Raw genomic sequence first — 24,656 nt, 5'->3', positions numbered from 1 at the left:
GTCTACAATATACTTTATATCTATATATTACTTTGCTGTCTATAGTATACAAGTTTTCGAAAACCTACGGCCTGTGGAATCAAGATAAGGAAAGTTATACTTATGGGGGCAGTAATAAGTTATTATAAACTAATCTCATTTGGTATATAGTTAGTCAATAGCACCACGAACGGTAGCGTGTTTTTTAATGATGCTCCTTACGCAGTCGAATTAAGTTACTTTATCCAAGTGAAAGAATTATGGGTCAGTAAGAAAACCAAGTTTTCTATGTCTTTACATGTATAATATTTGAAGTAAGATATTTAGTAATAACGAGTCGCTCATATTACCATGAATTGCGAATTTTACAATCTATTTTTTCGTTAAAAATAAATTTTATGTATAAAAGAATGCTTAAAAAAATGAACGAACTTAAAACTGAAGAATGAAAGTAAAGTTGACAGCTAAATTTTATTACTATAAACATTATAACCCCTTTACAAGTGCTACTAACAGTAAGGTTTAAATGAGTCACCCAGTGAAATAATTGCGAAATCATAAAGTCTACTCTTTCCATACAAAAATAAGTTGTACACGTTATCACACAACTTAAAATTTTTTTAAAGATAAGCTCATACCAGCAAAAGAAGGGGCGTAAGTTTTTTTCAGACAAGCGAATTATAAAAGAAGAATATTTATTAGTTACCCCAACCAGTTATGATGAAAACAGCACTGACCACATCCCTGAATGAAAGTAATTATTAGACTAAACTTGTAGGTATAAGTATATAATTAATATTAATACTGTTTATTATTTTTTTAAATAAAAAAAAAATTGGTTATTATACTAATCCAGAGTCGCCTTTCAACTCCTTTACTTTTATATGCGCAACGCAAACTATTAAATGTGGTCAATTCAGAACCTACGGTGGTGTATGTGTATCAGCAATTGCTTGACGAGCTAAAGACACAAAGCGTTATAAAGCATTGTAGTTAATGTATATTCAATAGGATCCTCGGATATCTATTACTGCTAAGGAAAATACATTATCGCGTTTAATCGTTTAAAAGTGAATGCGCCATTGAAAATGTTTGATTTGTAGTTTTTTTTAAAATTTAAGAAAATACAATATACTGGAAACTCTGTTATCTGTTTTAAAAAGACTCTACTTTTATCTGCGACTGGCGCAAACTAAATTAACTATAACATAACATTTTTATAGACTACCGATATGCGTTAAAAGAACTTGACTTTCTAAACAATATCATTGAAACGTTATTTTAAAACATGGCAAAATGTTTGGTACCGGCAGCACAAAACATTCAGCGATATTAGCCCAATGGTTTACATGCATTAACGTTATGTTATAAAACTGTTAACCAGAAATCAGAAGAAAAACAGGCAAAATTATATTAAAAGTACGGAAAAATGCTGCACTTAATAATTAGGGAATGTAACGTGGTAACTACTTTTAATGGCCAAAAGTTTTAATACTATGCGCTGGGATACATTAAAAGACCGCACACAATCCTCAGTAAAAAGCAACGGGATAGCTGTGGAACTAGACTTGGGTAATTGACTACCAGGTTTACGGAATCAGCTAAGCGGCGTGCGTGCTCCTGCTTGTAAGCCACTAACGGCGTGCGAAGGCTTTTGTTTAGAAAGGCGTATGCTATGAGTGACTGCATTTAACACTATCTCACTCCCATGAGACACCAATGCTGGTGCTATGCAATACCATACGGCTTTGTATAGTTAACTAACTGGTCGTTTGGATCGAGCCGGTGCGGTATGGTACTTGTACTATATGCTTGTCGAAAGCTATTAGTGCTTGTAGCTATGATACCTGACTCGCCGCTTGGTGATTAGGGTCGTAGTGAATAGTGCTACTTGCTATACGATAGTATCTAGTATATAGTATAAGTACTGTACAATGACGTGTAGGTTACTAGCATATATATACATACAGTGTGGCGGGCCCCTAGATTGCAAGAGATGGAGGGATGTATATTACCCGAAATACTGGTTGCCAAAAATATTGTTGCAAACCCAATAAAAATGTCTGCGCTTATAAAGCACTAATTAGCTGGTCCGCTGTAAGGCCTATCGCTAGATTAATGTTAGTATTGCTCCTTACTCTCATCGCTTCTTGACTTAAACAAAAGTATTTTATTTGTTGGCTAATTATTGTAACAATTACATTCGATATGTCAACACACTTTTATTGTAATGGTTTTTAAATAAAAGGTATTAAGGTAGAAATTAAAGAAAACTTGCTTTATGACTTTTTTATGTATAAAATGAACTGTTATTACTCGTCCTTAACGTGATCAATCCCACTGAACTTACAAAATTAAGCCGTTTTAGCAAGTAATAGCCCTTAATTATTATCTTAATTATATAAGTTTTATGTAAGTTTACAACTATTTTATGGTAAGTAAAAAATATAGCTAAATTAACAAAAAGTTAAGCCGCACAATAGGGATCTTTTTTTACACAAGTCAAAACTATATAAAAGAGTCTTATTTAAAGTTAATAGATGACTATCAATTTTAATAAAAAATTGATTACTTCGGTTTAAGTATTATGTGTTTAGATAATGAAAATCTGAAGTTATACTTAAAAAGCCTCTACGGTGCTTTTTATCCCACAAATTTATTAAAAGGCTTATATAAATTGTTGAAACAATACAACAGAATATTTATAAAAGAACACAAAATTTCTTGTCGCAAGTGAAATTCATTTATTTCTAACCTAAAATATAAAACTAGCTGAGTACTATGACTAAAAGAAGTGTTTTATAAATTACTAGCGAAATCAGCTTTTAATTTTCAGAAAGACGACCACTACGACTAAACACAGAGTAATCAATAATATAAAGAGCACAAGGCACATCTTATTCCTCGACTTTCTTTGATGGCCTTGAGCCCGCCTAAGCTCCTCAGTGCCTTGATTAACATTGTCCGAGACGGATCGGATGTTGGACTCTATGTCCTCTACGGTACAACCAAAACTTTTTTTTTTTTAACTTTAGAAATTTTTAAAGGATGCGGACCGACAAGGAATCGTTGATCGTGAATCAAACTGCTGAGATCTCTGAATATTCCATTTACTTCAACAATGGCGTCTTTATAGTGCATTAGAATAGTTAACTTTTTATATAATATATGTTATTACTTTCAAGCTCTTTTATTTCTTCTTCTCTTTTTGCAATTAAATTTTCATTACTTTGTAAATCCCAACTAAGAGTGGTCTGTTTATTACTTAATAATATATAAAATTAATAAAACCTACAAGTTAGTCGTAATGGGCAATAAAAAAATATTGCTTAGAGCAAAATGTATTCATTATTAAAACACTTAAAACACACAACTACTCAACTCCTGAAGCAGTCTCTGACTCTCGTTTAGCTCTTCAGAAGAAAATTCGTCTTGATCTTGAATTAATATTTTAGCTTTATCTACTTGGCCTCTCTCCTAAGAAGAACTAATGTTAATTTACTAGGAAAAAAATAGTTATTTGAAAATAAGACCTTAACAATAAGTGCCTTTTGAGCGGCCTCAAAACGTTCCAAGCGCTCTGCAAATCTTTTGTATAACTTATTTTGAACCAGTCTCTTTTTATGCTTTGCAAAATTCCATTAAATTTTTAGAGGACTTATGAGAACACAGTTATTTGTAACGTTATGCTAATATTAAAATATTAACCTCTAGTCTTGGGGGAGTTAATGTAAGCCTCTGAAGTTTTTTTATTAAAGAAGCAGTTTCCTTAGCAATTATAGTTGATGCATTTTGTAGTTCTTGGCTAGAAGTAGTGTAAGTTTATTAATTACTATATATAAAAAATATAAACATTTGCTCCAGATAACTATTTAAGCTCTTTTCTTGGCCAACACGAAGTGTTATATTTTGTAAAAAGTCAGTGTTATCCGAAAGAAGATCTATATTTTTGGAAATTTCGTCAACGCAAAAATTATATTCTTTGAGATGTTCCTCTTCCTGAAAACTGAAAAAATATCATATAATTTAAATATAATTTTATTTTCAATTAAAACCCAATTTCAATAATATTAGAAGGAAAGTTTGATTCTTGATCGATATTTGCAAATGACATAGGTAAAATGAAAAAAAATCGAAGAAAAAGAAGCAAAACTCCGGTGCTGATAGTTGGTCTGACATGGTATGGCCGTATGAAAGGGAAGCCCAAGACAGGCTATCCCTTTCAAAAACTGCTTACATTCACCTTTTAATTAATTTCATATTACAATTTATAACTTATAACTAATTTTTTGAACAGTACAAGAAAATGTTATTTTTTTTAACAGTTTACCATTTCATAATGACTTAGGCAGGCCCATATGCTGTTATTGTTCGAAGACAGCTTTTTGTTAACTAAATTTTGTTAAGTATGGCCTATTAAGGTATATAGTGTTATCAAATTTAAAGAGAAAGTCAAGTAAAATTTCACTTCGACTACAAGCTAACTTCATCCGATAAATTTTAAAAGTGAGCTTAAATTAACGTTTGAGGGTATAGCTCTCGGCTCAAGGCAGATGTTTGCCTGTGGTCGGGAAGAGAACTAGCTAAATACTTGCAGCAAAGTTGGTTTAGTTTTAATATTTTATTTTATTATTCTCTTTTTTATCCACTAAGTTCTGTGCAGTCATAGAGACACATAAACTATTAAAAAAAAACCTCGATTAGAGATTAATAGACCTACTTGCATTTTTTGTAGTTCGATAAAATGAGAGCGAAAATTATAATAATATTAGCTAATCGCTAAAGGTTTCCATCAAATGCTAGGGTTGAAATACACAGAAAAGTATGTCCATGTACAATTAAAGACTTCCAGGATTTTTAAAATCGGAAGCATCCTTTCACTAATTTTGGTTATCACAACAGGCTTTCTCCACAGTTAACTTTAAAAACCTGTTTATGTTCGCATACCACAAGCAAAATTTCTACTGATTATTCAAGAAAAACAACATTACAAAGAAAAATATTGTGTATTAAAAATTAGTATCACTTTACAAGACTTAGGATTTAGCTTCTCTGCTAGGAGGGTCTCCCACAACGGTTTGGCAGTATACAAGCATTATACTACACGTTAGCATTAGCAAAAAGTCTAGAAAGTTCTAGAATAGCTGGTAGAAATACATGTTTACACAATAAAAACAAGCATCCATAACTATATTTATTATAGTTTATTTATTAATCACATTACACTATTCGCGAGTGTCAAGAATCGCAATGTAATCTTGAGGAGAGGCCAAAACAAATTTGACATTTAACGCCCTATAGCCCTATAAAAATATTATCACCTTTACCATAACTGTAACAACCATAAATCATATAAATATAGGTGAAAAAGCAGTTAGCTTATTTTTGAAGTAAGTAAGTTTATCCAAGAGGGACAAGAATGGGTCTAAGTACTTAAATTAAGACGCAGCAACGCACCAAAATATATAATTTTTTTTGTTTTCAGTTATGGTCTCCTCATCTGCATTTAGTTATAAGGAAAGAAAGATATACGCTTCCCCAGCTCGAAAAATGGATTCGGTTAAAACTATTAGAGAAGAACTAAAAGTTATATAAGCGAATTGGCGCTTTTTAAAGAAAAGTTCCCAGTTCACGATTTTATTACACCGAAAGTTGACCATTACGCTTTATAAATGGCCAGCATACTGGACTATAATATGGCTATTACGCTAGCACTTTACTGAAATGGTAGCGCTTAAATAATGTTAAAAAAATTTAAAGATGAGCCAGAGGGAAGAGAAGTTTAAAATCCTTTAAAAAAAAAAACTTTGAGCTCATCATCTTATAAAAGAATCTATTTAATTAATAATAAAAGTGGTGGTAAAATTAAAACTAAAGCTGTAGCGATGACTACGGACGCATTAAGGCAGGAACAGCCAATAATATCATTGATTCACTCTGTTCCAATTCGCGGGGGTGAAAAAGATGGCTTCAATGAAAGTCAAAATGGTAATAAACCATCGAACATGCCTTGCAAAATTTCTGATGTTGCTGGGCTTCTCTTGAAGGTATTAATAAAGTGGCACCTTAGTGACGCTCTTAAAAACCCTGCAAGAGGCCCTTAAGAGAAATAGTTGTATACTCTCGTCGGTAACAAACAAAGTAGCTTGGCAACAGCAAGGCAACATGCATTTAGACGGAGGTCCAGGAATCACTATCATGCGTAATGAGCAGTACTTGCGCGACAAACCAAGTTCCATTATGGGGTACTCTATAGGCATTTTTTAATATATAAGCAATTTTTAAACACAACATCGCTGCCAGACAAATGGGAAGAGCACCGTTAAGGAGGGCATCCATTTTTCGGAGTCATGAGAAACTTAACACCTTGGGCACCTCAACTTTAAGAGCGGCCCCTCATCGCTGAGTTCGGGTTTCGCTCGAGAAAAAAAACGGTAGTAGGATTTAAGCTGCCACGCATTAATTAATAAGGTGTAACTACAACATTCTAAAGATATAACTTCTTTTCACCCCTACTTAAGTAATAAAACTTTGAGTTTATCCAGGAAAAGAAAGTACGATGTACTAAAAAACGCTACGAAGTATTTACATATTAAAAAAAGGTTTTAGAATTTTCTGATTTTATTTTTAATGAAAGTTATTTTCTCTTGCAAGCACAAAACCACCTATCTTCCACATTTTTAACTTTTTTCGGCAAACTTGTTAAAAGAATCGTTACAGCTAAATTCTAAGGAAAGTAGAAAGTTCAGACACTACAAAGTAATTTTAAGGGTCACTCTCTTCTTTTTTGAACTGTTTAAATTGTATTTTTCTTTACAGGGATGCCATAATACGGTGAAATTGGTCAACTTTTTTGGAACACTTAATGCATTTATAACTAATTAAAATAACTAAATAAAAGTAAAGTATGTAAGTTTTATTTTTAAGTCTCTTCAATTTTGTAAGAAGAGATAAGAGATAAAGGAGCCCAAGTTTCTCATATTATATTAATGATATTCCTTTTTTATTTCCTTAAGTTTGTAAATAGCTAGGTCCTCGCAAATGGTTTTAAATGGGAGTTATTAAATATTTTTATTCAGTATAACTATAATATAAAATTCGACAGAAATGTTAAGAGCACCGTTCTATAATTAAAGTTGATAATTTAGAACCAACGTATTATTCACTTTAAACTTTCTATATAACAACAGTTTATTAAAAAAGAATGCTTAATAATTTGGAATTACTTTTACTGTCACCTTAACCGAATATACAGAGCTCCATTAACGTAACCCAGGAACCTGCATAATTAAATTTCGTCAGGTTTAGTAATTTGTCCACAAAAATATAACGTAAAGGATTAAGATTATACTCTACAACACAAATCTCTCTTGAAAGTTTGGAACTTAATATAAAAAAAATATGCTATAAGTAATAAGAAGTAGTTTCACGCTGTACGAAGCTAACTTAAAATCCTTTAACTAAATAGTTATGATAGTCCAAATTCTAAAATTATTCCAAATTTATCTTTATTCAAAGTATACATTCTAGATTAAAAGAAAAAATTACTATTATATATCTATCTATCGTTTTGCCATATTACAGCTGTTATACTTTTTTGCAACTTAAACTGTAAAATGTATCCCCATTCCTTCTTAACAAAGTTGAAATCCCCTATAGCCCAAATGGTATTTAACTTTAAAAAGTTTGCCATCCTTTTCTTTTTTTTCTAATATAGCCTTCAAAGTACTTTTTAAAATATATATAAAAAAGTTAAGATCACTTACATTTCCAAAAGGGCAGGGAGATAGGTTAACACGCTAGCTATTAGATAAAGTGTTCTTCGTACTAAGTAAAAACACAGCCTACTTTTTAAGGTTGTAAGTTTGAGTAAAATTTAATTTTATAAACCACGTGCGTATTCTTATAATTTTATGGTTATAAAATTTTTTTGTCTAAATTAGTTTGCTTCATTACAATACTTTTTTATTTGAGTTTTTATGTTATGGAGGAGTTGTACCTATCAGCTTCAAAGGTTAGCCTTTTTCAATTTATTTATTGTAAAAATTAATTTATTTAAAAGATTCTCGACTCGATATTACTTTGTAAGGGTTCAGCGAAAACTCTTTGTTTAAATTCTAAAGATACTAATAAGAAAGTATTGTATGCTCTTGTCTGCGAATCTCTAAAATGTATTGCTTAATATGAATTTTTATGCTTAACGTTATTAGTTTTAGTTGTTTTTAAATAACTGACTTTTGTTATTAGATCGTTTAGTGATTAAAGAAATTTTACAAATTGCTTGTCTGTCTCATCTCTCTTTTGTAAGTTAATAGTCTTGCTTAACTTATGAAGTATTTTCTTTTAAGAGATACTATTTAGTTTCAAAGGAATTTATCACTCGTCCTTATCTATGATTTTCTCTTTGGAGGTGGCCTACGTTGTGGTGGCCGCTATAAATATATCTTAAATAAGCATAAAGATGGTCTTCAAGTAGCCTTGCAGCGTTTAAAATTAAATAAAAATGTTATTATTATAAATACTTCTTATACATACTATTGAATTGTTTACTTAATTTATAATTGTTGAGTTTAAAAGTATGTTTTTTGTTCCTTATATTTTTTTATTCTAGCATTTTTGTTTGTAAACTTTTATAGGTAAAAACTGTTACGGATCTCTTACCCCCTTTTGGTAAGAAACGCCTTTTTTAATATACTTTTGTTGGTTTTATATTTGCTTAACTAAATCATTTGTAAAATTGATTTATATAAATTTCTTTTAGTTTTTTAAATTTAATATTTAAGTAATTTAGTATAATTATAAATTTTAAGCTTCTCTTTATTTTTGAATTAAACTTAATTATTTTTATGTAGCGACTTTGCCTTGTTACGTGCGAGTTAATTTATTAAAAACAACTATTACGGCGGTGTTCGACCACTTTAAAAGTTCGGGCTTTATCTTCATAGAGAATTATTTTCAAGGGGAATTGTAAATTATTACTATTAGTGCATTCTGTTAACTTTGATTTTTTAATTTTTATAAAAGAAAAAAGAAACATTTTGCAAAAGACTCGCTTTTGAATGATCTTTTTATACTTCCTGCGAGCGCTGATCTGCACGAAGACTTTTTTTACAAGGAAGGTCTCATTATAATTCAGGTTTTAAAATCATATAAAAATTAAGTTTGATTCAAAATTCCGCAAAAACAGTGTGTAAGTGTATTATAGTAAAATATATTTTATATAATTATGTATTAACTTAAAAAAATATAACTTTTAAGCCAACATTAAAAAAAGGAAATTAAAATTTTTTCACTTATAGGATAAAGCCAGCTGCTTTCCTGCGCACGTGCTACGTCCGCCCATTGGATCTTCCGTTATTGACGCCTGCGCAGCGCCGGGAAATAAAACTTCCCATCTTGCAGCTTTTATGAGTTCTATCATTATTATTATTTGCACTCCTTATATATTAGAATAATTTATTTAAAAAGTTGCTAAACTTTTATATATACTTCATTTAATATATTTCGCTTTTTTTCTTAATTATAGTCTATAAACTTTTATTATTAATATAAGTAGTTTCTGTAAAATATTTTTTACAAAATAAACTGTTGTTAATTTTATATTTTAAATTAATTTATACGTAACATATATATTTATTATATTATTATCTTAGTAATATTTTTTTTATTAATTTAATTATAGACAATACAGGGATTATATATGCTTTTGATCTTAATAAAAACCGTTTAAAGACTTTACGAAAGCTCCATGCCCGCGCTGGCGTTACTTGTAACTCGTTTACTTTACTTTATAAATATAATGATTTGAACTGTTTAAGGCGTTGTCTCGAAACTTCAGAACTTTCTGGAAGTGGATCCGTGGGACCCTCAATATGCTAAGGCCTTTTTTAATACTTGATAATAGTAATAATAATAGTAATAATAATGATAACAGGTTGGATATATTTTAGTGGACCCCTCCTGTTCCGGCTCGGGGATTGTTGGCCGGCATAATTTACAAACGGATGGTATTTATTATCATCATCATTTACTTACCCTTATTTTAAAAGAAAACTTTTAAAATTTCTTTATTTAAATGTTGGCCAACTTTTTAGTATATTATAACTTTTTTATTTTTATTATAGTAAAAGTTAAATAATGAATAGATAATGATAATAAAATTCAAAAAACGAACCGCTTGAAAAGATTATCGGCATTTCAACTTTCTCTTCTTCTTCACGCTTTTCAATGTAAATCTCAAATACAATAATGATAATAATAATAATAATCATATTCATAATAATAATAAAAATAAAAGTTCCTTCTGTACAACGCGTGTGCTACTCCACGTGCTCAATTCATGTAGAGGAAAACGAATCGGTGGTGAAGATAGCGTTGTCTCTTCAAAAAAAGTTTGTTTTGGCCCCAATTTTACCCACGTGGCACCGGCGAGGCGATGAAGCAGTTTTGGGGGGTATAGTTTATTTTATTTTATATAACAATATATATCATTTTAATTTTATAGAAGATGCAAAAAAAGTTGTCAGAGTGTCACCTGTTGATGGTGCTAATGGATTCTTTGTGGCTCTTTTTCAAAAAAAGTGAATTTTGAATGAAGTTAACTATAATTTGGAGTGAATATTTTATCAAGTAAATTATTTTGCCTATTTTATTAATTATTTAAAGTTCAAAATAAAATTTCGCTATTGTTTTCTATAAAGGCTATTTCAAGTTTGGTAAATTGCTCCCATTTAAATTTTTATTATATATAAATCACTGCGGGGGCGGTGACGCGATCTCCTGAAACAGAATAAATTGTTTATGCAATTCAGTTGTATATCAAGTAGAGGCTTTATGATACCTCGAAACTTCCGTCCTTGGGCCGTTTACATCTGAGGGGCTGCTTTCAATTTTAACGGAGATTAATTACTAATAATTTAACACAACAAAAAAAGTAAAACCTGATCTATAAAATTACGAGAATTTTGCTCGTCGATTTGCTCATCATCGTCGATTTCTTCTCCATCTCTTTTATGAATGTCCCATTTCGGATGTGTAAATTTACATTCTGGTCCGGATGGGCAGAAACCACACAAATAATTTTGACACATCACCTTTTTCAGTAGTTAAATTGGATCTTTGCTAGATTTTATGATAAATTACTAAACTTTTTTATTATGACGATGCTTGCACGAAGGGCCGTGCTTGCAAAATCCACGAGTAAACCAAGCGCACTCGCTCATTTGCGAGTCAGGATCGATATGCAAGTACAAGCAATCGGTGCCTAAAAAAAAGAAATAAGATTCGTAGAGCTGGTGGAAAGTTACGCTCTTAATATAATAAATAGCGAATACCGTTACTGCATTCTTTATGAGTGGAATAAAAATGACAAGCCGCCATCTTGGATAAATCAAATTCATGCAAGAATTCGCACATATCACTTTTTTTACAAAGGCCTTAAAAAATTAAGTGATAAATACTTTTAATATTATTAAATAAAGATGGAGTTATAGAGAGGCAAAAAAATTTATAATATTTTTAAAAGTAATAGATCCAACTAAGAAGTCTGAGACGCAAGTCACACTAAAAAACAGAAAATCCCTTTACAAAAACAGAATTTATATTGAAAATGAATTTTCAACAATTTGAAAAAAAAAAAAGTAAAAAACTTTATGGGTAGTATTAATAATATCGAAGAGAACAACAGACTTTGTCTTAATAATTTAACTCGAGATACCTCTCATCCAGTGCTTACAGACAACAGTGGACTTAACGCCTCGTATATGACGGAAAGGACAAGATGAGCCTTTAGAACAGCCGCCCTTAACAAAATATTTGCACTTCTCTGCATTAATCTTATCCATTTTATCAAAAAGTGAAATGCCTAAACCAATCTGTCGGTTAAGTAGGACTTCTATTTTAAAAGTGACATCATTAAGATTTGCTATTATTGACTCCATTTTCTGTGTATAATAAGCACACAGGGTGCTAGTTGCAAGTAATTATAGTAAAATAATAGTAATTAAAAAAAAGAGCAAAGTTCCAAAGTGGGGGCTAGCCTACAAAAATATGTAGAATTAATATTAAAAATATTCTTCAATAAAATATATAATATTATATAATGAAGTAAAGGTTGCAAAAAAAAGATTCAAGATGTCATGTCGTATTATAATGCCTATACAGAACTAAGCAGAAATACTTTATAGCAGCCAGCCAATAACTTACACAGTACAAGTAGCGTGAAAAATTTAAACATCTTTTATTATTGGCTCGCGTAACGTGATCACTACTACCATATTTTACCTGGCAACTTGTCTTTTAATTTAAATTTTCTGCTCGCTGACTCTCTGGGCGGGAGTACTTTATTTATCTATGATTAAAGTTAATATTATAAGCTATGAGAAAAGATTTGGAGCAAAAAGAATTGAAGATATAAAATAGCTGTGGCCTTTTAATGAAAGTAATTCTTTTGCCTTTTCAGAAACTGAATAGCCTGTTTTAAAAGCAACTGTTACTAATATTACACCTATTGCAAGTGCAAACTTTGTGATTATATTACATAGTAAACATGCGCTGATAAAAAGAATAATAATGAAATAAAATTTGTATTTAGATAACTCAATACTTTTTATTAGTATTAATTATTTGATAGGTAAAAATAGTAGTTTAAAAAAATAAAAGTTAAACCGTGTTCCGTGTTGTCTACACATTACTGAAACCTCTCTACTCACTGTTTTAAACACAACCTTACTTCATATCTCACCTACTTTAATTAAGATAAAGTATTCGCCTATTTTAATTTTTTTAATAAATATTTACTTTTTGTCATAATATTTACCTACTATGATTAAGTCTTTTTAAATATACGGCTTAATATATCACTCTTTCAAATTTTTTGGTTTTTTAAACGCTTGAAATAGATGAGCATCGGGAACAGTTCTTACTTTCCGGCGTTTTAGTTGGATACAAGGAAGTTGGTGTCTTTGTTATGCGTTTTGCTAAGGCAGGAATCCCATGCTTTTAGGTCTCGCCAGAGTACCTCGACCTGTTAACCACGAAGGTTATAGGCTATATAAAAATTTTGGTTTAACTAAAGTTTGGATAGGAACATACTTAAGTTAAGTTATTGTTTCATTTTTGTAAACGCGCTAAAGGCGAAAGTTTTTAATTTATAGTTGCATGGTAATAGATAAAAAACACTAATCGAAATTGTGAGATTTCAGTATTTTTGTTTACTAAAAAAAATATGGCTAATAATAAAAAAGGTATAGGTATAACTCATATGTAGCCTCAAACACCTTTATATTTCAAATAGGCTTTGTGTATGGAAGTGAGAAGCTTTAGAAATTTAAAAAAGTCGATGAGTATTTTTGACAAAAACCCTATCTTATATGAGTTGAAAGTCAAGATTCTTCTTTGTAGTTCTCAGCTTGCACGTAATTCCACTGTTCAACTTTATAAATAATTTAAGGTAATATATAAATTTGTTTTAGTTTGCTATTCTTATTCTTTAGCCGGCGTAAACTGTTGGAAAGCCTTCAATTTCCGTTTATTTACTGTCGCATAGACCTTTATTACTAATAATTTCTATGCTTATATAAAAGTTTTGTTTAGTTACAAGGATGAGACAGAGCTAACAACAGTCCCTAAGTTTGAAAGTTAAACTTATGAAAGTTCCTTTTCAACGGAAAAGCACTCTAATTTTTAACTAAACCAACTAAATCGACTTATCTTTGGACATTTTAAAACCTTACTATTAAAGTATCGTCAATATTCAAAACATGACGGTCAACAATAACTAAAGCTCTTTAAAATCTTTTTTCGAATGTTAACCCGGTTTTTCCGAAATTATTAGACGGTCAGCTTCCACTAAGTTAATAGCTGGCTTAAAATACGTTAGTTGAATTTTTTAGAAATTGGGCAGGGTTCAGTGGAAAGGTCTTTTTATGGGAATTTTCGTAACAACATTTTAAAACGTTAACTTATATTTCTCCTACAATAATTTTGCAAGGATTGCAGAAATAAAATCAATATTAAGAACGGAGAACCTCGGTCAACGCGTTATACTGCAGTTCCAAGGTTTTATACCTTGGAACTAAATAACACAAACTTAACATTTTTACTAGAGAACTGGCAGTGCACGTCTTACCCGAGACGAAAAAAAAATTGCTAAAGTTAAGGTGGTCCTTAGAAATGGCCTAAACTAAAGGTCCACCTTTACCTTGATAAAAGAAGCCAGTTATTTAACCTTTATCACTTATGATAGGTCAAATGGGTAATACGAAAGACAAGCAAGTATTATGACTCTTGTTTCTTTATTAAAATCTTACTGTTTAGTGAACTGTAATAACAAATAAAGTTAGATAAGGCCAGTTGTACATTGTAATATGCTGAAAAACCCAGAGTTACTCCTACATAAAGCACAGTCCCCTTAATTGCAAAAGACTTAGAATAAATCTTGAACTTAGCAAAAGCAACGGAGCATCTTACCCATTTACTTTAACGCCAAGACTGCAACTTAAGTACTGTTATACAAAAACTTCTATTCTTACTAAGGAGCAAAAACACACAAAGAGCATTATTTACTACCTAGATGGTTTTTTATAATTGGAAGACCACTGCTTTAAGAGAATATATCAATATAAGTTAATTTATTGAAAACGTGAACTAAATTAATTATATAACACTCACTTCCTAAAGAATATATATACTTAAGTAAATAACACGGCTTCCTTTTTTTATCCTTGCGAGCAATTTAGTTATGAACTTAAAGTTTTATTCATAATCTGAATGTAGTAAAATTATATGTATTATAACGGTACTGTAATAAAAAACTTAGTGACAAAACACAAAGTTTTCATATGAATAAGTTTGCGCTAATGTCGTTTTTCACAAATAAATTTTTAAAAATTAGGAGTTTCTTAGTATTTATATTTGATGAACAGCTCTTACTTCTTTAAAGTAAATGGCGATTTATACATTTATTGTAAAACCATTTAATTTAGACAAGATAAAAAGTTGTAAAAGATGTTTTTTTCTACTTAATTTTTTATGGGAAATTGTTAAACGAACTTAAAAATAGCAAAAACTGTAAAAGACAGCAGAGATCAACAACACTATGAAGAATGGTCAACGCTCGAGGTTATGAATATAAAAAACTTGGGAATATAATAAAAACTTACACTGGAATTATTAGTTGCCTACTAATTTAAAAGACTTTATATTATATTAACTTTATTTTTAAAAACTTACTGGTTTCATCTTGAGTAAGCTTAAATTCGAAGCTAACAGGCGTTTGTCTCAACCCGAGTTGAGTTAATTTAGTCTTAAATACTCGATAGACTGCTACTTACATAAGAGCTTTTTTTCTATATGTAATAATTTAAGTTCTGAGGAACATCTATAACTCTGTCCACCTTTTTTCCTGCTTGGCCATCAGCTAAGCAAGGGAAGGGCACAGGATGCACACAAGAGCTCGTTTTAGAGTTTGCTCACGGGTTTTGTTTTGTTTCAAGTTTAAGCATGGATTGCAATTCAGCGACTCAAGTAAATAAAATATTGTTTAAAGCATGGAGAGAGCGATGGTCGCTAAAAAAATGGGCAAGTGAGGTACTTTACGCTTTTAAAACTGTCAACTTGCAATCAGTTATTCGTGTTACAGACAGAGACACTTTCTTTTAAAAACAGAGAACTGCTATGTGGTAAGGTTTATTCATAATTATTATAAATAGTTACGAAACTTAAATTGTATAGAGAAACTTTTTTCATTTGTCTCCTTTGGGAATAAACCAAGCTCCACCTTTATATGTTATATCGTACACGGTACTAATTCGAATCTTGCTAAATATTTTTGTATAACATTATTTTACTTTGCTTAATTTAGCAGTTGCTCTTAAATTCTTTTCCATCTACCAAATAGCAAATCTAGTTGTGCGAACTATTCACTACCGAAAGAATCCTGAACTTTTTTTTGCCTTTTATTCTATTCTTAATAAGTTTATGTTCAATCCAAGCGGTGACATTGGTTTGTTTTACAATTGATTCTTTTTTTATAAGTTCGTACTCATTTAAATTTTTTTTAACTACCTCCACCTTTGTTATAGTTAATCTTAAATGAGCCTCGTAAACTTTATAAAATGGGTATAAAGTTTTCAGTTTTTAATAAGAGATAAGTTTAGTTTAAAAATTGATTCTGCCTTTGAAGGTCTGAAAGGAAACGAACTTCTAATAAAGATAAATAAACTTTCTTATAGGTTTAAATATGACTTAACATATTTTATGGAGGCGTCAATGCAGGCTTTACCAGCTGTTCTTATTTTCATCTTTTTTTTAAAGAAAATGCAAATGCTGGTTTGTTTAAAAATGGTCGAAAAGATTAGTAAAAGACATTAAATGTGGTTCGCATAAAAAAATAACTTTGAAATCTTTGCTTAATGCACCTTGAAGCTCAGCTTATTGATGATCGCTACAATTATTATAAAAGAGCTCATAAACTTGGATTTTTAATTTGCATATTTAATTATATAAAACCTTTAAAAAAAATTAGTGTGATGAGTAATTTTTAAAGATAGCAAAAATGTCAACAATTCTTCGACGCGGTTTTTTTGAAAAAAAAAAAGCTAATAAACTTTGTTAAATCAGTAGCTTTATATTTTTTCTATTGTTCCCTATTTAAGTAATTGTAAAAAAAAAAAGAAATTTTCTAGAAGTGAGTCAAACTTATTTATAACAATAGTATAAGGAAGGTAGACCGAATAATTTACTTTGTATTATCAAAGCTGCCTCTTCCCTTTCGGAGGAGGACTGCCTTTTTTTACTGCTCCGCGTCACTTTTTAACGTACTCGAACCTTTAAAAGGTACGAATTGTAACTTACCACATACTTTTAAGACACAACTTTGCATCTTAATAAGTTAATTTAAAATTGTTTTTATTGCATCTTGTTATTTATAAAATTCTATTATGAAAAATCATTAGAACAAAGAGTAGATGTGGAGCCTAAAAATCAGATTCCTGAAGAAAACCTATTCGAATTGTGTTGTTCTTTTCTTCATAAAATTCTACTTGACAATCGTTGGAGAATCTTGCTTTATTTAGGAGGGATTCATTTTCCCCGTTAGTCGGTTTTTAAAAACTTTGCTTATCAAAATTACTTTTTAGCTAATTTTTATATATAAAAATTATCTATTCACATAAAAGTACTAATTTTATGATAAAATTTTATTATTCTGTATAACTTATGACTAAACTTAAGAACTTTTTTCGGAATTGCTAAAAAATTTAAAAGAACTTAACCTCCAAGAAACTTTTGCATCTCCTTTAAAAGAAAGCGAGGATTTTACTAACTACATTGCAAAATTTGTTGATCTTGAAAAATTTCCCTTTGGGTTTTTTCGTTTAAATTTCTAGAATTTTTTTTTAACATAATTATATTTAAATTTTTGTATTATAATTAGCATCAATTACCTTTACTTACTAAAGATTTTTGGTAATCTTTTACTTTTTTAAATTTTTTTAATAAATATTATCAAAGTATAAATTGGTCCACGGAAACAACTACTGCCTTGTGGAGGTTGAAGGAAGAGAGATCTTTTGGGATCGGCTTCCTGGCTCAAATTTTGGTTTCCTTTAGTCAACACCTTTACAAGAAAGAATCTTTTCAATTATTATTTATCATATGTAAATATTTATAGCCAGTTAAGTTCCTTTAAGCTCTTTGAGTTTTAAAACTGCGTTTTTTTAAATTTCATCGGGTGTGTAAAGTTATTTTAATAGCTTTCCGCGTATTTCTATTTTTTTTAAGAATTTTTTTTTAATATAATTAAATTTTTCTGCTATAGTAGAATTTAAAAAAATGAACAATATTACACTTAATATAGTTATTATAATGTCTTAAATTAACTTATAACTATAATAATTTTTAATTTACTTTTGTAGTTTTAATAACTTTATCAGTTGCAGAAAATATATTAATAGTAAAAAATAAAAACATTTTCAAATATAATGGATATTATATTAAAAAATGTCAAGAAAACTTAGAAAAAAAAACATTAATAAGTAAATGAATATAAAAATATGATATATTCAATAAATATTTATAAAAAATATTTACTTAAAAGATTTACTTTATTAACCTATTAATTAAAAAAAAAAAGTTAAGATAATATAAAACTAAATCGATAAGAATTTGGTTATTTGTAGACAACTTTATCTTTAAAAACAATTTTAATAATTATGTAATCGAAAAAGATACAACAGTAATATAAATTTTGAAAATTGAAAAATGGTTTTTATATTTTATAAAATTTCACTTGTAGTTTTTATATTGTACATATGAATTTATCTTGCTTTCGTTATTAAAATCTCTAAAGCTTTTTACAACAATCAAAATAATAAATAAATATTATTATGCAAATTTTTACATTATACATTCTAAACTATAGATAGTGAAAAAAGATATCAAACTTGTTATTAATACTAATTTGTGGTGAGAGACAAGTGGAGAATCACTTTATATAAAATAAATAGAAAAAGAAAAGTTTGGTAGTAAACTGAAAAAGTATATGTGATAGTTATAGTTATGATATTTAATATGTTGTAAACGATAGTAAACTCGATAGAGATATAATAATAATACTAATTATAATAACAGTAATAGTAATAATAATAATAACAAACGGTAAAAAAGTTAAATTGTAAACTTGTTGAGCATATATAATTGATATTTATTATAATATATGTCTTATATAAAATAAAAAAGTGATCCTTTTCTAGAATTATTTATAATATTTTAATATATATTTATTATATTTATATATTTCTTTTATCTTTTTAACTAGAACTTTACTTTTTATATATATAATAGAATCAATAGATATTTATAATAATATTATATATAAAATATATGGAAGTTTTTCATTTTTTACACTTTTTATAATATTTTAGTAAGTAATTATTTTAAAATTTTTATATATAAAAATAGGTAAACGGGGAACTTTATAATACTTATGAAGATTTCTTAAGTACTTGCGTTACGCTTTACTTTTTTGAGGTTTACTTGTTCATATATATACTTGTTTATAATAACTTTTTTATTTTTATTTAGTTGAGTTCATTTTATATAGTTTTTTGTTAATTTCATAAAAGTTCTTGACTAAATTTTACGTAATAAGTATATAAATATAATATTTTTCAAAAATATACTATAATTCATATATATATTATTATATTCGCTATACTTTTTTTCATTATTAATATTTTTTTTTAAAACTTTTTATTCTCCTCTGAACCAAAAGTACCAGAATACGCCAGAGGAAAGTTTTCATTGGCTGAAGACTCTTGTTTGCTACAGCTTAAAGTTTATATGTGATGCTTTAGAAAATGAAATCCCGTAAATTTTTTTTCTATTATTATAAACTTAGACTTTTTTTACTATTTTTTTTTATAGAAAAGACGTGCTTGAAGCTGGTCTTCTGCTTTTATTATTACAAGTAATGTTAATATTTTATTGTAAAGGATAATTAAAAGTTATATTAAATATTTTTATTATTATTTAAAGATCCCAAAAATTTCAGCTGACATGCTGAAGTTAGTGCCTTCCATTCAGGTTACTTTTATCATTTTATTATAGTAATTAATAAAAGGTTTATTTTTATAATAACAGTAATCATAATAATAATGAAGTGTTTCTTTCTAATAGTAAAAATAACTTATATATAAAAAATATTTTAATAGTTCGTTAAAATCATAAATAATTTTTATATGTATTTGAATAAATAAATGATAATTATCATAATAAAAGCTTAACGTTCATTCCTGTATATGTTACTTGGTCAACTCACCCTCTTCATGGCTTTACTTCCAACACTTTTATCCTCAATATAATAATAAGTATATTATTATTGTTATTAATATTGCTATTATTATTTCTAATATTATGAAGAAACTTTTTATCCGAATTCGGGCTTTCGTTAGCTTTTTTCGGTCTTTTAACGGTAGAAGAGTTGCCAAACCTTTTAAAAAACTTCGCTTGCGAGGCACACGTGGAATTTTTTAAAGACAAAAAAGTATATTAATTCGTTAAACTTTCCGTGTTCATTTTTCTATAAATTTTTTATGTATAAAACTATTTAGGAACTTTTTTTTGTTCAATCTATATATTTTCCGCTAAAAAAGGAAGAAGACTATTCGTATTTTTTAGTTATTTGGAGCATTATTTGTCAATTTTAGTATCTTTTAACTAAAAAGGAACAAATTAAGTATTTTCTGACATCGTGTTTCTCTTTTTTTTAATATTTCAATTCGTATTGGTTACTTATATTAATTTATCATATTAAACTTTTATTTAAAGTTCCTTTATACAAAAAGTATATATTTTTTATAATATTTTTGTTTTTTTTTATATCAACATATTTTTTATATCATTAAGTCTTTGGAGGGCCACTTACGCGGCACTCTGCAAGAAACCTCATTGGTTCATTCTAATGAAGAATTCTTAAAAGCACTGAGAAATACGTACACTATTAACAATTGGCCAGTTTATACTCATCAACATATTATTTCTTTTGTATTTAGTGAAGAGGTATTAATAAAATATTTATAAAAAATAATCAGAGTAATCATAATCACAATAATAGCTACTTGAAAAAGTTCTGGAAAATTCTTTGCAGCTTACCTACTTTGTAGACTTTGTGACTTCGCTGGAAACCAAAAAAGTTATTGAAGTTTGTTATGAGCATCGAAAACTTTATCACTTTTTATCAGTAGTGAATGACGAGCTTCTTACTCAGCCCGGCGAGCTTTATTATTATTATTATGATCACTATTTAACTTGTTATATACTTTTATAGTTTATTAAAAATGAATGTTTTTATATTTCTATTTATATATTTTTTGTCATTTTTATAACTAACTTTGTTATTTCTTATAGCTTTACTTCGTTTTTTTGACAAAACTTTTATCGAGTTGTACTTATTAGTAACCGAAACACGTTTGGTATTATTATTATATTCTACTATAATTCTGTTAAACAAAAAAAAGTCTTTAAATTTTATTTATAATAGAAATATCTCTAACAGTTTGAAATTTTATTAATTATAGAATTTTTACTTATAATATTTGAATTATAATTATTATTAAATTAAAGGACTTTAATCTTTTTTATTGTTAATTTATAATTTTTACTAAAAATTTTCTAATATTCATAAAACTTTATAGAAAAATAAATTTATATATTATACATATAAAATATTTATAATAACTAAGTATAATGAAGTAATTTTATTTATTATATTATTACTATTATTGAAAGCATTAATAACAGCGTCTAACTAATTCTAATATTATTTTATATTAATTTATAATTTTATAAATAAAATAAATTTTTTGAAAAAAGTCAATAAATTTTGTGATTGTTATCATAATAATTTATTATATTTATTGTATTGTTTGACATATTTTATATATAAAATAAATTCGTTATTATCAAATAGAATAGTATTAAATTTATTATTATTATTGAAGGCAGTCATAACGGCAGTTAACTTATTATTATTATAATATTTTCATATTTTTATACTATGAATAAATAAATTATTATTAAATAAAAGAATAGAATTTTGTTTACTATAATTATTATTAAAGGCAACAATAAAGGGATTTAACTTTCTATTTTATCAATATATTTAATATAATTATAGATAAGGAAAGCTTATCAATTCAAGTTTATTATTTTCTTTGAAGGCCATAAAAAATTTATTATTAAAAAATTGTTATTTCATTAAATTTTATGTATAAAATTTATTAATTAAATAAAATAAGTTTCAAATATAATGTATTTAAAAAATTATTATTTAGGAACTTTCCACGTGCAGAAATTCCGAGTTTGGAAAATGGTTTAACGAATTTAATTCTGGAAATAACAAAGACGAACTCAGCGAGGAATTTTCTATTTTACTGAACTCGTTTTTCTTGTTAACGTCACCCTCTAACGAGTGGAGGTAACTTTTTCGCAACTTTTTTAATAAAATTCCAAAAAATATTAACTTTTATAATTGTGATGTTTTGATTTATATTACTTATATCCGTAAACGAGTGGAATTGAGCTTTTTTTGCAACTTTTATTATGAATTTTTAAAAAATAAAATAATTTAATAAAAACTTTTTATATTGTAAATATTTTTTCCCTTTTCGTAATTATAAACGAGAGAATGAGTCTTTTTTTTGGTTTTTATAATAAGTTTATATATATTACATGTATATTTTTAAAATTACTTTTTATTATTATGCTAATAAATTTAATTGTTTTTTATTATTATAAAGTTTATGTTTATTATTAAATAAAAGTTTAGTACCATTGAAAAGTTTGTTTTGAAAAAGTTTTTATGAAAAATAAATTAACTTTTTTCAATTTCAACTTTTATATCTATAAAATTCATTATAAAATTTTTATTTTTACTTATATTAAATCATTTTATTTTATTTTTATGAAAAAAAAATATTATTTTTCTAGTAGGAAAACTTACATACTCATAAACAAAACTTTTTTATGTATTTTATATTTTTGTATACAAAAATAACTTTGAAAAGTTATTAATATATAAAACTTAAAATCATTATTTCACATAATTATAGAAAATAATTATTTTTTACTTTGTGAAAAAAATATTTTCATGTATACTTAAACTTTTTGTATGTAAGCTGTAAAATACATTTTTTTTATTACAAGAAAAACTAAACATTGTTCTCTAAAAAAAGTTTGTATTTAAAAAATGCTCATGAAAATATAGTTATGTATAAAATAATCAATAGTAACTTTAAGACGTTCAAAAAATTGAATAGAAATAAAAATATTCCTAATATTTTTTTATACGTAAAGAAATAAATATTTTTCAAAACTTTTAAAGAAACTTCATATGTACCTCTAACAGTAAATATATAAAAAGAAATAAAAACATCTACAGAATACTCCGCGTGCTTCCTTCTGTGTGCGAGCACGTGTTAGCCGAATGCGCCAATGGTCGCGTGGAATACACTTCTCTTCTTAATGGCTTTACATCGCTTTTCAGAGAACTCGAGTCTTCTATCATTCCCACGTTGCTCTGGCTAATCCGCGAGAAAGAAGGGACTTGCTTTAGCCAATTTTGTGAAAAGTGATAAAAATTATGATATTTAATAATTATAATAATAATAATTATAATAATAAATAAAAGTGGCGTTGATCTTGAGCTTCCCTTATCACTGAAACTTGTGCAAGACTTTATTTTTATTCTGCAAAACAATCACTTTTATAATAAGAAAAGTTTGCTGGAGGCTCTTAAAGAACAGCAACTTTTCTTTTTTAGTTCAAAACAGGAACCCGTGATGGAAGAAAGTTGTTTATCATTATCATTATTATTACCATTGTTATTATTATTTAGACCTTCTTATAAGCTTTTGGAACTGTTTTGATCAGTGTATCATCCTTGAGCGAGTCGTGTCAGATTTACTATACCATTTTAAAAATTGTATAAAGTACGCCAACCATGTGCATCTCAGTCACGAATTGCTTCACAAACTAACCATGTGCACTTATAAGAAAACTTCTTTATTAACTGGTTATTGTCATTATTGTATAGTTATATGTATTAATATAATTATTAATGTAGTCATTATTATTATTGATAATAGTATTATGCTATCCTAATCATTACTGACACTATTATTTATTTAATATTTTATATGAATCACAGCTACTTTGCTCGCGCTGCTTGTGTCATACGATGCGGAGCTGGCAAGCAGACTACTGGAAGAAGTATTTCCGCATTACTTGTGCAGTATCACTTCTTCGATTGGCTGTGAAGGGCTCTCAACTTTCCTTGCAAGTCTTGTTTATTTATGCGTGAGGTGGAAAAAAGGTGCTAACTGTCTTTAATGAGAAATTTTAAATGTTTCAATATTTTATAATTATTTTTAGTGAAAAAAAATTAAATGTGTATATTAATTTACTATAGTGAGATTATTATATTATAGAATTTTTTATAAACAAAAGTTTTATTATTTTCTTTTATATATTTTATATAACAAAAATTTTTTTAATTTTATATTTCTTATTTTTATTAATAATAAATTCTATTAAATGCTTTACTCAATAAAAATAATAAAAAATAACTTTTGCAAATTTTATTTACAAAATAAATAAAAGACTTTCCCATCTTTTGTAATAAATAATATTAACTAATAAAATAATAAACCGTTATATATTATTCGTATATATAACTACTGTCCTTATAAAAATGTATTGAATAAATAAAATTTACTATTGTTAACTTACCATATCCAGTGGACTGCTTACCAGTAGAAACCTTTTATAAGCCAAATGGTTGTCTCCACCCGCCAACTGAAAGGCTTAAAGAAACTGTTCAGCGTCTCTTTTCCTTATTTATTATTATTATTTCAAGCGGAACTCTCACGCCCCCAGCGGAGTGCATTTACGCTTCTATAAACAAAATGGCGCTCTACAGTGGTCTTCTGCAAGCCTTCCACCTACCTCTCGAAAGACTACTACCGTACATTTATCCTATTATTATTATTATTATTATTATTATTATTATTATTAAAAATAGTCCATTAAGAGAAGCTGGAAGATGCGATCTTTACGTTGCGTTATGCGATTTAAATGATAGAGAGCAGCTGAAGTCATGTGCAGCGTTATATTTATAA

At 27.8% G+C, this 24,656-nt stretch overlaps 4 protein-coding genes and 1 long non-coding RNA gene across 7 annotated transcripts; 3 read left to right on the top strand and 2 right to left on the bottom strand.

The window, feature by feature from the left end:
- Positions 1 to 1,473: 1,473 nt before the first annotated feature.
- Positions 1,474 to 4,093, bottom strand: LOC135144382 (syntaxin-12-like). The gene is made up of 9 exons (XM_064076426.1): positions 4,035 to 4,093; positions 3,833 to 3,985; positions 3,688 to 3,784; positions 3,513 to 3,605; positions 3,362 to 3,456; positions 3,158 to 3,243; positions 3,036 to 3,107; positions 2,867 to 2,976; positions 1,474 to 1,662 (listed from the first exon to the last, which is right to left on the bottom strand). Exons 1-9 carry the CDS (start codon positions 4,091 to 4,093, stop codon positions 1,474 to 1,476), a joined length of 954 nt encoding a protein of 317 aa, XP_063932496.1.
- A 4,311-nt stretch (positions 4,094 to 8,404) lies between these two features.
- On the top strand, positions 8,405 to 10,745 carry LOC135144408 (28S rRNA (cytosine-C(5))-methyltransferase-like). Its single transcript, XM_064076449.1, has 12 exons — positions 8,405 to 8,484; positions 8,616 to 8,649; positions 8,832 to 8,946; positions 9,004 to 9,115; positions 9,279 to 9,390; positions 9,662 to 9,748; positions 9,798 to 9,859; positions 9,914 to 9,986; positions 10,125 to 10,208; positions 10,277 to 10,432; positions 10,484 to 10,608; positions 10,680 to 10,745. The coding sequence occupies exons 5-11, from the start codon at positions 9,387 to 9,389 to the stop codon at positions 10,561 to 10,563; spliced, it is 546 nt and encodes a 181-aa protein (XP_063932519.1). The 5' UTR covers positions 8,405 to 8,484; positions 8,616 to 8,649; positions 8,832 to 8,946; positions 9,004 to 9,115; positions 9,279 to 9,386; the 3' UTR covers positions 10,564 to 10,608; positions 10,680 to 10,745.
- On the bottom strand, positions 10,659 to 12,174 carry LOC135144407 (cleavage and polyadenylation specificity factor subunit 4-like). 3 transcript variants are annotated; one of them, XM_064076446.1, is made up of 7 exons: positions 12,158 to 12,174; positions 11,696 to 12,017; positions 11,313 to 11,414; positions 11,127 to 11,242; positions 10,920 to 11,072; positions 10,820 to 10,861; positions 10,659 to 10,758 (listed from the first exon to the last, which is right to left on the bottom strand). In XM_064076446.1, exons 2-7 carry the CDS (start codon positions 11,916 to 11,918, stop codon positions 10,732 to 10,734), a joined length of 663 nt encoding a protein of 220 aa, XP_063932516.1. In that variant the 5' UTR covers positions 11,919 to 12,017; positions 12,158 to 12,174; the 3' UTR covers positions 10,659 to 10,731. The 3 variants fall into 3 exon arrangements, with proteins under 3 accessions (XP_063932516.1, XP_063932518.1, XP_063932517.1); XM_064076448.1 differs by having other exon boundaries at positions 10,820 to 10,858; XM_064076447.1 differs by lacking the exon at positions 12,158 to 12,174 and having other exon boundaries at positions 11,696 to 12,048.
- Positions 12,175 to 15,484: 3,310 nt separating this feature from the next.
- LOC135144388 (uncharacterized) lies at positions 15,485 to 15,903 on the top strand. The gene is made up of 4 exons (XR_010283118.1): positions 15,485 to 15,567; positions 15,620 to 15,659; positions 15,712 to 15,780; positions 15,842 to 15,903. It is a non-coding gene; the product is annotated as an uncharacterized LOC135144388 (long non-coding RNA).
- A 5,003-nt stretch (positions 15,904 to 20,906) lies between these two features.
- LOC135144380 (uncharacterized) lies at positions 20,907 to 24,656 on the top strand. The gene is made up of 8 exons (XM_064076425.1): positions 20,907 to 20,951; positions 21,813 to 21,955; positions 22,901 to 23,107; positions 23,168 to 23,328; positions 23,375 to 23,551; positions 23,687 to 23,851; positions 24,277 to 24,502; positions 24,560 to 24,656. Exons 4-8 carry the CDS (start codon positions 23,319 to 23,321, stop codon positions 24,654 to 24,656), a joined length of 675 nt encoding a protein of 224 aa, XP_063932495.1. The 5' UTR covers positions 20,907 to 20,951; positions 21,813 to 21,955; positions 22,901 to 23,107; positions 23,168 to 23,318.

This window comes from Zophobas morio, unplaced genomic scaffold, assembly GCF_036711695.1.
Source record: "Zophobas morio isolate AGI-343-1 ecotype UQ-CSIRO unplaced genomic scaffold, CSIRO_AGI_Zmor_V1 ptg000099l, whole genome shotgun sequence".
NCBI lineage: Eukaryota > Metazoa > Arthropoda > Insecta > Coleoptera > Tenebrionidae > Zophobas > Zophobas morio.
The sequence above is the reverse complement of the archived record's forward strand: the minus strand, read 5'-3'. Positions and strand labels throughout refer to the sequence as shown.